The 13,826-nt window shown below is 41.2% G+C and overlaps 1 protein-coding gene across 1 annotated transcript; it reads left to right on the forward strand.

Moving 5' to 3' along the window:
• Window positions 1-506: 506 nt before the first annotated feature.
• RIT1 (Ras like without CAAX 1) lies at window positions 507-9,513 on the forward strand. The gene is made up of 7 exons (XM_024574015.3): window positions 507-641; window positions 871-979; window positions 1,322-1,469; window positions 1,645-1,701; window positions 4,240-4,313; window positions 4,541-4,732; window positions 6,157-9,513. The coding sequence occupies exons 3-7, from the start codon at window positions 1,364-1,366 to the stop codon at window positions 6,385-6,387; spliced, it is 660 nt and encodes a 219-aa protein (XP_024429783.1). The 5' UTR covers window positions 507-641; window positions 871-979; window positions 1,322-1,363; the 3' UTR covers window positions 6,388-9,513.
• The last annotated feature ends 4,313 nt before the right edge of the window (window positions 9,514-13,826 follow it).

Below are 13,826 nucleotides of genomic sequence, written 5' to 3' on the forward strand. Positions count from 1 at the left end.
GAGTCAAAATTACACTTCTGGGGAGAGGGCAGCTCTGCACAAAATATTTTTTGGTGTGCCACATTATTTTAGTAATTATATGTGCCATGAGATGAAAAATGTTAAAAATCAATTAGAACGTGGTTCTTGACATCTGGTCTACTGTTTCCAAGGGCCCAAGTCATAACTTCCTTTGGGGAAATTTTGCTGCTTCTGCTATTAGAAGCGCTAAACCGAATCTCAGTTCTGTTCTGGGGGAGGTTTTGGTGGGTACCCATTTCCAGCTTCCCCTTACATTTGGCCAATTAGTTGATCACAAGCAACAGACAATCCTGAATAAGTTACTTTAACGGACTCGTGTGTCTTACCACATCCTCCATCCTTTTTGCTTGTGTAAATAGGTTTAGCACGTTTTTGTGTGCATACCCGGAGCACGGTACTCTACCAAAGGCCTTTAGTGGGGAGTCACCGGAACTGGGTTAGAGGACCTGGAGGGGTCACGTCCCTCCCAGGTCGCTACGTCAGGGGGCAGCTCCGCCCTTCCGGCTGTGGCGCCATCTTCCCCAGCCACGGGAGGGGTCACGGGGCAGTACTGGCGAGTCGCCTGGAGAGAAGGAGGACGGAAGGGTGATCAGAACCAGCGTGGCCTTCACGTCCTGAAGGTACAAGCAGTGAGACTCCTCTTGTGGCGTGAGGGTGGGGGACACGATGGCGGCGGGGGTTCCCTGAGGGAGGGGCGCTTTCTGGAAGAATGAGAGGGGACGGAAACTTGGGACAACGGGTGGGCTTAAGAACCCCTGCGGCCTCAGCGGCACTCCGCCTTTGATCCCCAAACCTTAACTTCATTTTTTATTTTTTAAATTTAAAAATATATATGTTTATTGACTTTAGAGGAGAAGGGAGACAGAGAGAGAAACACATCGATGTGAGAGAGAAACAGCGAGTGGTTTGCCTCCCGGGACTGGCCGATTCTGGGGACGGGATGGAACCCGCAACCTAGGTAAGTGCCCTGGCCAGGAATCCGATCCCCAACCTTTGGGTGTGCGGGACGATGTGCCAGAAACAGCCCCCAGGCCAAGGCCCCAAACCTCAGCTTGAGCACTGGCTCCTCCTCCTCCTCACTGTGCGGTGCCCCAGTCTGAAAAGAAACTGTAAATTCCTTTGTGTCTTTCATTTTTTCTTCTGGGAAACCTGTGATGTGTCATGGGCGCGAACTGCCCTGGAGGGCCCCTGCAGCGCTCCAGCGGGGAACAGGAGTTGGGTGGGGAGGCAGGGCGCTGACAGCGGCAGGTCCTCAGGGTCGTTACCAGCCTGGGTTAAGTATTTTCTTCTTTCTTGGTAGGTGCCTTTTCCTTGGGGCAGCCCAGGAGTCTCCCGGAAGAGAATGGATTCGGGACCGCGCCCAGGTGGTAGCTGCTGTAGCAGCCCTGCGGGGCTCTCGCGGGAATACAAACTAGTGATGCTGGGTGCTGGTGGTGTAGGGAAGAGTGGTAGGTGACATTTTTCTTCCATTTTGTAAGAACTAAGGATGACAATTCTTTAGAACAGATGACTTCCACTCAAACCAAATGGGAGACTGGCCATCATGCAGCGTCGATACTTAGAATTCTCTCTGTGGATCAGGAACCTTTGGGTGGGTTTTAACTTTCATTTCTTGTTTTGCAGCCATGACCATGCAGTTTATCAGCCACCGATTCCCAGAAGATCATGACCCCACCATCGGTAAGCCGGAGTGCCACTTAGGTTTCTAAGTAAACCTCATAAAAGCGGCTTGGTGTCAGTTTTTAAAACAGTTTTTGACTTTTTATATTTTGATCCTTTCTTGGTGTTTCATTTAACAAGAGTGTCACAGCAGTTGGTAAGCAAATGAATACATTTTTTTCCTCACTTAACTCTTTGGGGACATAAGCTATCTTTAGTCTCTGTCTTTGATTGAACACTGATGGGACACTTTCTTTGTCATATTTTTATGGTTATACGATATTGCTAGATCACAGGAAAAGTTTAAAGGCCACTTAACAGAAACCTTTTGCCGTCACTTCTCTGAGGGTCTGACTTGGGACTGACTCTGTAACTATGAGTCAGCTGGTTTGAACTTCCACAAAAGGAAGCAGAAAAACAAGTAGAGCCAGTCTGCTGAACCCTTACAGTCCAGACACGCAGAGCCTGGACTTCCACTGAAGGTCTTCATTTACTTCCTTATAGCTCAAGTTTGTTAAATAGTAAGGTCTTCCTTCGTGTCTTTTATAATCCTTAATGCTCTGTTGATGGCAAAATGGTGTTAGGGTAAAAAGTAACTTTATTTTGCGTTTTTTTATTGCTTTTCTCTACAAAGACTTAAGAACATTACTGTCATTCCTAAACCATAAGGAAGCAAGTTTGATTCTAAGGGGCTATAATCTCAAGATAAAACCTGGGGGCACAGAAGGTGTGCCATACTACTGGTATTTTCAGGATGTGACACTTTGTCATGGTCGAGGGTCTCCAAGAAGGATTTCCATTGACTCAGGCGTCTGCTGCTCTGTTCTCCACAAAGGCAGTGAGTGTCTGGGCCAACCCAGCTTTGGATGTGGTCATTTTATGTAGTAGATGCTGCTGTGGATGGGGGAAAACAGAAACCGTGCTTGCTTTTTCATGAACTGTATTAAATTTAAAACATTGTTCAGGGATTCAAACTCTGGTAGGAATTCTAGGAATAAAACCAAGTTAGGGTTTAGAATAATTTACTTAGAATTCCAAAACTTTTTTTTTTTCCATTGATAATCAGCTACTCTCCTGACAATATTAACTGATTCACCAACAAATACTTAGGTCACTTTAGTTCCTTTTGTCCCAAGCACTGTGGTGGGCCCTGGGCGTAGAGTGTGAGCAAAAGGATATGGTGCCTGTTCCCACTGAGTTTATAATTGAGTGCATTTTGTTTTAAACTCGGGCTGCTAACTCCAAGAAAAAGTTTGTATTGTAACTGGTACATATTAAGTGTGTGTGTGTACATATATACATATACACAGGCACGTGTAATTAACGTATCGCAAAACTGTATTAACCTCACTACATGCGGTGCACCCTTGTATTTTCTCTTTAAAGTTTCTGCTGACTTTATTTAAGAGAATGAGTTGGGGCCAGCTCATTAAATTCATTCACAACTCACTAAGCCTAATGGATTTGTAGTTTGAGAAACATTGGTTTAGTGGGCTCCTCACTTTTGAGGAAGAGTCAGAAGCAGGGGTTCAAAAAAATGTTTTATAAGAAAATACATCAGGATTTAAGTAGCATTTGTTGGAATGAGGGACATGGAGGAACTATAGCATATGGTTAAGTATATAGGGCTTTTGAGTCAAGCAGCCCTGATTTTTAATTCTGGCTGTATTATTAACTGTATAATGTGGGGAGATTCAATTTTTAGAGTTTAATTTTTTATCTTTAAAGTGGAAATAATAATACCTCATTGGATTATTATTGAATGAGTTAATGTATATAAATTACTTAATGTAATGCCTGCCATCTAATAACCTCTTTAATCCACACCCAAGGACATGCTTATTGATTTTTACAGAGAGGGGACGGGAGGGAGAGGAACATCTATGTGAGAGAGAAATATCAATCTGTTGCCTCCCATATGCTCCCTGATCAGGGGCTGAACCTGCAACCCCAGCATGTGCCCTAACCAGGAATCAAACCCATGACCTTTCAGTTCATGGACGATGTTCCAACCAACTGAGCCATACCAGCCAGGGCTAAAACTATTTAATAAATGGTAAAGTTACTTTTTGGCCTACTATTTTTTTTAAAAAACAATCTCTCAGAATCCTTTTTTAGCTTAGAATTGTCGGTGGGCCTGGCTGGTGTGGCTAATTAGTTAGAGCATCATCCTATAGTCCAAAAGGTCATGGGTTCGATTCCTAGTCGGGATGTGTACCCAGGTTGTGGGTTCAATCCCCAGCCTGGGCGCATAAACCAATTGATGTTTCTCACATCGATGTTTCTTCTTTCTCTCTCCCTTCTCTCTCTAAAAGCAATGAAGAAAGTCTTTGGGTGAGGATTTAAAAAAATAGAATTGCAGGTAAAATCTTAAGCTTAAGCTGTGGAGAAAAAACAAACCTTAGTTGAAGACCCACTTTATGTATCTTGGTGAGAAAATGTAGCCACGTAAAGAACTCGTGTAATCTGCTTTTCTGTAATACAGATTTTACACGGATTTTAGAGGGTTGCATATTCCTGCATTTATGGATTCATAGTACATCTTTCCTCTTTCTGTAGAAGATGCTTATAAAATCCGGATCCGTATTGATGATGAGCCTGCCAATCTGGACATTTTGGATACAGCTGGACAGGTATCAAATCCCAGAATGCTATGAATAAAGACCTTTTCACTCTAGTAAAGAGGAGGAGAAGGCTTATACAGAGAATATCACTAGTTCATGTCTTTTAATTTTTCATGCACTCTCTGACTCAGGATAGCAGGTAATCCACCTATCTCTTCTTTAATCTGAAATAAAGAGCTAATACGTATGTATGTCTAGGTTGCATCAGTGCATTAATGACCCTTGTTTCCTTCTAGGCAGAGTTTACAGCCATGCGGGATCAGTATATGAGGGCAGGAGAAGGGTTTATCATCTGTTACTCTATCACCGATCGTCGAAGTTTTCATGAAGTTCGAGAGTTTAAACAGCTTATTTATCGAGTACGACGTACTGATGATACACCTGTGGTTCTTGTAGGGAACAAGTCTGATCTAAAGCAGCTGAGACAGGTGAGGATAGAGTTGAAAATGCTGTCTGTAATCTAGTGGGATTTTGTTGTTCTGTTTACAAAGTCCTCTGTCTTAAAGTAAAAATTTAAAATTAGCTTCTCTAGCCTAGGCTGGTGTGGCTCAGTGGGTTGAGTGCCGGTCTACAAACCAAAGGGTGGCCAGATCGAATCCCAGTCAGGGCACATGCCTGGGTTTTGGGCCAGGTCCTCGGTTGGGGATGTGCGAGAGACAACTGATTGATGTTTTTCTCCCTTCCTGTCTCTCTAAAAATAAGTAAGTGAAGTCTAAAAAAATAAAATAAATAAAATTAGCTTCTCCCTAACCTTGAAAATTTCCTGGTATCCTAATTTGCTATTATTTGGGTTAAAATCTGAATTTTAGAAATCAGTTTACAGGACATAATGCACAGGATAGTAATCAGGTGACACATAGAGTAATGCATTAGGCCAGCAGTCCCCAACCTTTCTGGCATCAAGGACCGGTTTTGTGGAAGACAACTGACAATGTTTCCTTGGACCAGTGTGGGGAGGATGGTTTCAGGATGATTCAAGCTCACCTCCTGCTGTGCGGCCGGTTCCTAACAGTCCCAGACCAGTGCCGGTCACTGCCCGGAGGTCGAGGACCCCTGCATTAATAGGTGAAGGGTTGGAGAGTGTTCAATTCCTAAAACATCAGAAATCAATCGGTTTATGTTGCATCAGAAGAAACTTAAGTTAGACTTTAAGGTACTTCCTGATGGTGAGGATTATGAGCTGTGGAAGGAGAGAATAACAGAAATTGCAGGGGATTTTAGACTGTGATACCTTTCAAGTTGACAATGATGTTTAAAATGTTGCTGTTTGGTGTAGAGTTTCTGAAAGTGTAGTAAAACGGGCACTTATAAGTAGTAGTGGAGGCAATGAATGGCACAAATATGTGGAAGTAGTTTGACTCTGAAAAATCTATTCAGGGATTTCTCTATAAAATGTTTATTGCCAGGCTATTTACAGTAGCAAAAAAATAGGAAAAGTCTAAATATCCAAAAGTAGGAGATATGGTATATTCATAACGACATACCGATTTTCGGTTCCTTATAGTTTTCAGTGTCCTAGTTTAAGTATATGTCTGTTTGCCTTGTGTTTTACTTTCTGAAAATGAAAAGTATGAAGAAAATTAAGATTGCATGTTTGATATAACTGGTCCCTGTTCCAAAAAGTTATCTTTAAAATAAAGTAGAAATAGATTCATGTAATTTGACAGCAGAAGGAATCCTAGAACTTACGTAATTCAGCCTCCTAACATTACAAAAGCACAGCATTCTGCTTGAACACCTCCAGAGTTGAGGAGCTCTCTTTCTGTTACGGTAACCCCTTCACTTTTGGGGGTGGTTGTAATTGTTTTCCATTGGTACCACTATAAATTTTCTCCTGTTTACATTTTTAAAGGTCACCAAGGAAGAAGGTTTGGCTTTGGCCCGCGAATTCAGCTGTCCCTTTTTTGAGACATCTGCTGCATACCGCTACTACATTGATGATGTATTCCATGCCCTTGTCCGGGAGATCCGTAGGAAAGAAAAGGAGGCGGTACTGGCCATGGAGAAAAAATCCAAACCCAAAAACAGTGTATGGAAGAGGCTAAAATCACCATTCCGGAAGAAGAAAGATTCAGTAACTTGAAGTTGTGAAGTGTTTATGTGTGAACTGCAGTGCTAATCAGAGTGGTCTGCTGAAAGTAACTGATGAAGGGGATATGCCTACTAGGAGTTTTCAGTGACATGGTATTTAATATGTTGTCTCCTAGCTAATTCTGATTTATTAACCTAGTGGAGCACTGTCTGCTTTTAAATTGTCACATTAGAATTTGATCTATCATAGTTTTGGGTTCTGTTGCTATTAATTAGTTAATGTAAATTGTTTGTATCCAGGGGAATATATATATATACCATGTGTGTTTGACTAAGCTCACAAGAAGAATTTTTTGCCACGTTCTGCTACACATTATCTTTCAACTTCAGTTTCCTGGGATTACCCCGGAGAAGGACCTGCGTGTGTCTTTTCTATTCACCTTATGCTTTCTGGAGATAGAACAAAAATCATACAGGGAAAGCGGAGCTAAAGAGATCAGTGCTAAAGGTCAGCAAAGAGCTGTGGGACTGACTCCTGTTGCCAATTATGCAGTGATGAGATTGGGGGAAATCAGGCCGTATGTTTTGGTTAGGAAAAAAGGAGGGTCAGAACAGTGTTCACAGTATGGGCCCGGCTTTTCTAAGAAATGTGCTGGGATGGGTGAGAACAAACAGAAGCATTTAAGATGTGCTGAAGGGTTCTCCTATGAGGTTCTTTTACTCTTTCTTTTGGGGTTTGGACTTTCTTTACCTTCAAAGGGAACACTTTGGGAACCATTACTACATTATTAAACTCAGTCTAAATCCTTAGTTGGAACAGCCAATGCCTTGTCCAGGTTTATTTTTTTCCCCAGAGATACACTCACGAATGTATTTACATTAATTGTTTCCTGGTGCTTTTCCTTAGTTTCTTGTGCTCTTTAGAAGAGCTAGGCCTGGCAAAATGTCTTCAGGCTGTTTGTCAGACTGACTGCATTTTCCATACAGAACAGACTTCAGTTTGAGTATTTGTACACGTGCCTCCTTGACATTGATTGACAATCACTAGACTCGGTGTTCTAAGAAAGCCTGTGGTATTTCTGTTTAGTGAGCCAGCCTGGAAGCTTTAAAATTCCCAGGTGATGAGTTTCTCATTAGAGATTTCTTTACAAGGATCTCACTAAGTTCACCTCAGGGTGTCTGAGCCTTGACAAAGCTTAGCTTAAGAGAATACCACTTTGATAATCTGCATAATTGAGAAACTATTGTCCTGGGAAGAAACAGCTTTAAATATTGGTGGTTAGTTCTCTCTTTTAGAATCAGGATTATTTTAATATCTGAACTGCTTATGTGTGGAGAACTGGTTAAGTGCAAAAGTGCTAAGAGTAACATAACATATATTGAACATTACATGTCATCAAAGCGGTGTTCTTGTCCACTTCAAACTCTTTAAGAACAGGATTTTGTGTAGTGCCTCTTAAAAAGCACACAGCTCAACTTACTGTGTCCATTTTTCATACAGACCAGAAATACAGGGTTTTTGTATTTTTCCTTATAGTCAACACTATACGTTCTAAGTTTAAAGAAAAATGATGGGTGTAAGTTTTTCAGCTTAGTGGTTCCTTTTGAAACTCCTGGGAATGTTTTTGCTACCAAATAAGTCATATTTTATGGTACTTAAGCCATTCAAAAGTAAAAGACCCAGAATTTAGATTTTGCAGGACAATCCTAGAGGAACAATGGTTCATGGAGAAGCATGAAGGTGGAAAATAGATACAGTGCAATTCCGTTTTAACAGTGTTTTACCACATTCAAACTAGCCCATAGCCTTTTAAGTTTAATGCCGTCGTTGTCATTACTAGTGACCCAGGTTGCTGTTAGTAGCATCAAGCAAGAAGTTGACAGCTATGTAATTATTTGGGATAGATAAGGTAGCAGAGGATATTGCCAGAAAGATAGATCTGTAAGGCAGAAGGGAATTTGTATTGTATACAAGAAAAATTAGGAAGTAGTGTTTTTAAGACTATCATGTCGGGGCTGTCCCTCTTGGGAGCATGCCCAAGCCTTTCTTCCTTCTCAGGTGCGCATCTCCTAAACCCTAAGGATCCCTGTGATACTCGTACCCAGGGAAGCAATGGGCAGCAGATCTCGTCTGGGGTTAGGCCCCCATTTCTCTGACTTTTCAGTAAGCCAATAGTAGCCCCTCCTTGGCTCACTTCTGTCACTGTGACTTTTAATTCCCAGTGTCTTGGCTCACTTCTTTCCTATAATGTCTCTAGGGAGCCAAAGCAGCCTCACCTAGTCTCTCCTGTTGCTTCTTCTGTCCTAGGCCCTTCCTTGTTTCACCGTCCCCAGCTTTAATAAACATGCTCAAAATTTTTTTACAAAAAGGACTATGACTGTCATATATTTGATTATTGGATTAGTTAGCCTATCAATTAGTATTGAGAATTCTCTTCATGGTGCTAAATAGTGTGAGGAATATAATATGTATAAGTCATATCTCATAGTGATCATACAGTGTCTGTAATTTATAAGCTCTAAGTAGTCAGCTTTATCACATTTGAGGGCATTAAAATCAGTTACTGCCTGAAACGTTGGAGAGGAGAATTCAGGGACAAGTTGAAAAGCACTGGAACTATTCATGTCCGTACCAGATGGGTAAATTACAGAATTTAGAAGCTAGTGTCCAGAATTATCTGTCTAGAATTCAGAAAGATAAGAGGGCTCTGAAAGGGATACATATTTTAACTTCATGATATATTAGCAAGAATTGGTCTATTGTGATGTTTGGGGAGGAGAAGGGAGAGACATTGTTCACTTACACCCTTGTGTATGAAAACAGTTTGCATGACACAATACAAAACTTGTAAACAACTTGTGGGCTTTTTCTTACCTATGTGCGGGGAGAAATGTTTGGAATCATTGCAAAGGGTCTTTAAGGAAAAAATTTAATACCATGTGATTTATATTCTGGAGAATACTGATTCAAAAAATTGTAATGTTCACCATGTACACAACAACTGTGCTGTGCCGGGGAGCATGCCATGGAGTGCTCCTTCGCTCGGGTGACCTCTTGGGTGGGGAGATGGGAAACAGTGAAAATGATAGCATCTTTGCCACCTGATCAAGGGTTAGTTGTTTCGAGTGTGTATACTAAATGTGAGAGCACAAAGAATAAATTTTTATGTGAAGGTCATTGCTTTTATCTCCACTTCTCTAAATGGGCATCAGTGTTGGTAGAGAGAACTTAGTTTGGACGTTAAAGGAATTTATTTTTGTGTCTGTGTTATTTAATACTTAGTGAGTGGGTCAGTAACTGTCAGTGTGGTTCACTATACTGAGACAGGTAACGAAGGCATGGCATTCCATTTGCTAATGTCTGGTTTGTTGAGAAGGCAGTGGAATCACAGTCAAAGTGTATATGAGCCTCTTCTGTGCACTGAGCCCTGTTTAAGAGCTGTAAGGGATTCAGAAGAGCGTAAAATAACTACTTTTGAGCTTTCATAAAATTTGCGAATATAAAAAAACTGGAGATCAATTGTAAAGTATTGTAGTATGTTAAGTGCTCCAAATTGGGAACGTTACAGGAATTCAGAGAAGGAATTAGTATGGCTGGGCGGATCAGAGGAGCTGATCCTTTAAGAAGAGGCAAATTGAGCCCTGGGTGGTGTGGCTCAGTGGATCGAGCACCGGTTCAATCCCTGGTTGAGGCACATGCCTGGTTTGCTGGCCAGGTCCCTTGAGAGGTGCAAGCAGCAGCCCATTAATGTTTCTCTCCCTCTAACCCCCTCTCTCTAAAAATAAATTTTAAAATCTTTAAAAAAGAGGCAAATTAAGGAGAAACTGAATTTAACCTGAATATAATAATGAGAAAAGATCAAAGAGATGTAACTTACAGTTTCTCATGCCTAGTCTTTATTATTTTCTTAAACGATGTTCTTACTATAAATTTAGTAAGCTCCTGACAAATAATTGGAAGTGTTGCATCTTTTCCAAACTGTCTTAAGAATGATGAGACAGAGTCCTTGCTAAGTTTGACAAACACTTGGCTTTAAAAGATAGCCCAATACTGAAAATACTGGATTTGTAGTAATCCTGGATTTTCTTGGCTTCAAATTAAAATTTGCTTTCAAATTATCCCACTTTTCATCAGTTTAGCTGGAACTGAAACTTTGTTCTGTACAAGTTCTCTGACTAAAGAAATTATTCACCTATCCTCAAAACATCTCTAAATGACCTTACTGCACAAAATAATGTGTCTTCCTTTTTTCCCCAATAAGAATTGGGTTGAAATAATTAGGTAAACCATGAATTAGAATAAGTAAAGTTGACCTCTGGTCAAGATGGAGGCATAGGTTAAACACAGCTCCCCTCCTCACACAACCACAGCAAAAATTACAACTAAACTACAAAGCAACTAACATCCAGAATTGTCAGAAAATCGAACTGTATGAAAATCTGATAACCAAGGCATACAATTGTAATTGAATAACAATAAAAATTTTAAAAAAGTAAATAAGAATTGAAAAAAAAATCTGATAACCAAGGAGTTCAAGAAGTCACATTCATTCAGACTGGCAGGAGGGGTGGAGACACGGAATGAGCAGTCCTATACCATGTGTGGTGGGTAGAAATCAGGAGGGATATCTCAGGAATGAGGGATCCCAGCCCCACACTAGACCACCTAGCCCAGGTTTCCAGTGCCAGGAAAATAAGTCCCCATAACTTCTGGCTGCAAAAACCAGCGCAGGTTGGGACAGCGCAAGAAACTGGGATTTTCAGGTGTCTCCTCTTAAAGGGTCTGCAGCAGACTTAGGACTTATGCAGACTCACTCCCTCCGGGATCCAGCACAGGGGCAGCAGCTTGAAGTGCACTACTGGCATATGGGGAGAAACTGCTGTGTCTGGCATTAGGGCAAGTGTGGGGGGACAGCTTTCTCCCAGACAAAACTCCAGAGGCCAGGCAGCTGCCATTGTACCTTCCCTTAGCCCTCCCCCACATAGAGCCACTTATCTGAGACTTCTTCAACCTGGGTTGTCCCACCCAGGCAATTACCTAAGACTCCACCCATCCAATTTACAGGTGCGATTTTCTACATTAGGCCATATTACTAGGAGTCAAAGCACCTTTACCTAATACATAGACACAAACACAGGGAGGCTGCCAAAATGGGGAGACAAATATGACCCAAATGAAAGAATAGAACAAAACTCCAGGGAAAGAACTAAACAAAATGGAAATAAGAAATCTATCAGATGCAGAGTTCAAAACGCTGGTTATTAGAATGCTCAAGGAACTCATTGGGTACTTCAGCAGCATAAAAAAAAAAACACCCAGGCAGACATAAATGCTACACTAAGTTAAATAAAGAAAAGTTTACAGGGGATCAACAGTGGAGTGGATGAAGCCAAGAATCAAATCAATGCTTTGGAACACAAGGAAGAAAAATCCAATCAGAATAGCAAGAATAAAAAAGAATTTAAAAAAAATGAGGATAGGGTAAGGAGCCTCTGGGGCAACTTCAATCGTACCAACATTTGAATTCTAGGGGTACTGGAAGGAGAAAGGAAAGAGCAAGAGATTGAAAAATCTGAAAAAATAATGAAAGAAAACTTCCTAATTTGGTGAAGGAAATAGACACACATGTCTAGATAGCTCAGAGAGTCCCAGATAAGTTGGACCCAAAGAGGACCACACTAACACACATCATAATTAAAATGCCAAAGATTAAAGATAAAGAGAGAATCTTAAAAGAAGCAAGAGAAAAGCAGAGAGTTACCTACAAAGGAGTTCCCATCAGACTCTCAGCTGATTTCTCCGAAGAAGCTTTGCAGACTAGAAGGGATTGGCAAGAAGCATTCAAAGTGATGAAAAGCAAGGACCTACAACCTATGTTACTCTATCCAGCAAAGCTATCATTTAGAATGGAAGGACAGATAAAGTGCTTTCCAGACGAGGTAAAGCTAAAGGAATTCATCATCACCAAGCCATTATTACATGAAATATTAAAGGAACTTATTTTAAAGAAGAAGATAGAAACTATGAACATTAAAATGGCAATAAATTTACAACTATCAACAACTGAATGTAAGGAAAAGACTAAGCAAACAAGCAGAACAGAAATAGAATTATAGACACAGGGATCATTTTGATGGTTACCAGTTGGGAGGGGGGAGGGGGGAGAATGGGGGAAAAGGCGCAGGAATTAAGAAGTACATATTGGTAGGTACAGAACAGGCAGGGGAAAACTAAGAACAGTATAGGAAATGGAATAGCCAAAGAACTTATACACATGACCCATGGACATGAACCAAGGTAGGGATTGCTGGAGAGAATGGAGCATCCTGGGTAAAGGAGGGCAAAGGGGGAAAAATTGGGACAACTGTAATAGCATAATCAAAATATTTTTTAAAAAAATATATAATTTCTCTCTCACACACACACACACAGCTACTTGCCCTGGCTGGTGTGGCTCAGTGGATTGAGCGCCAGCCTGTGAACCGAAATGTCGGTGGTTCAATTCCCAGTCAGGGCACATGCCTGGGTTGCAGGCAAAGTCCCCAGTTGGGAGCATGTGAAAGGCAGCTGACTGATGTTCCTCTCACACATTGATGTTTCTCTTCCTCCCTTCCTGCCTTTCTAAAGTAAATAAATAAAACCTTCATAAAAAAGAAAATAGCAACTGTATATTTTACTCAGAAGTTTTGACAAGTTTTTCCTCAGTGAAAGTTAGGAGATGAGTCTGTTACTATTCTTTCTTGGTTTCTTGGTTAACTGTTTCAATGGTGTGCTGCTCACCTGTTTGGCTAGACTGCACCCATATCCTTGAAGAAACCTGGAACTTAAGTAGCTCTTATTTGCACAAAGACTGATGAGTCGAGTTCCTAAAACATCCCCAGTTTGGAGAACATAACTGACTTGCAGCCTGTTTGGCATCACTATTTAGGATCGTGGGACCAACTATGGCCTGAAGGAGCCAGGATAGATTTTAAGAAAAATGTGGTCAGACAGCATTGAGTCAACTTGTCTGTCCAGCCTTGCAGACCTATTTTTCTTCACTGGCCAGAGCTGGTGTGTGGACAGCTTCCTCGTGCTGAAATGAGTTAACCTACCTAAAGACTCCTAACACATGGTTTTCTCCTGGGAGAATATCATTGATTGGGAAGGCAAGGCAACATAGAAACAGGCTTTGCATTGACTAATTAAAACAATATATTGACAGGTCTAGGATTAAATTTGTAGGTGGAGTTAGACCATGAAGATTTCTCAAAAGGAGTAAAAGTGACGAAACAACAGAGAAGTCAAGAATGGTGTATATAGAACAACTCTGATACAGGATTTGAGAGTGGGAAAGTCAAGACTATTATGTTACACACAGAATGGACATCCAGAGGCAAGCTTGGGGTTAAAGGATATGAGCTGGGATATAGCAAGAGACCAATAGGCAGAGATAACTGGGTAGAAAGTCAGGAAGGTCAGTCTAAAGAGTGCCTGGGTCCCAAATACCT

Source organism: Desmodus rotundus, chromosome 12 (genome assembly GCF_022682495.2).
Source record: "Desmodus rotundus isolate HL8 chromosome 12, HLdesRot8A.1, whole genome shotgun sequence".
In the NCBI taxonomy this organism is placed as follows: Eukaryota; Metazoa; Chordata; class Mammalia; order Chiroptera; family Phyllostomidae; genus Desmodus; species Desmodus rotundus.

Bases quoted from the DNA above. Each gene is read 5' to 3' on its own strand.
- RIT1 (XM_024574015.3), top strand. From the start codon at position 1,364: ATGGATTCGGGACCGCGCCCAGGTGGTAGCTGCTGTAGCAGCCCTGCG. The intron at 1,470-1,644 runs GTAGGTGACATT...CTTGTTTTGCAG, and splicing joins TGGTGGTGTAGGGAAGAGTG to CCATGACCATGCAGTTTATC. The intron at 4,314-4,540 runs GTATCAAATCCC...GTTTCCTTCTAG, and splicing joins TTTTGGATACAGCTGGACAG to GCAGAGTTTACAGCCATGCG.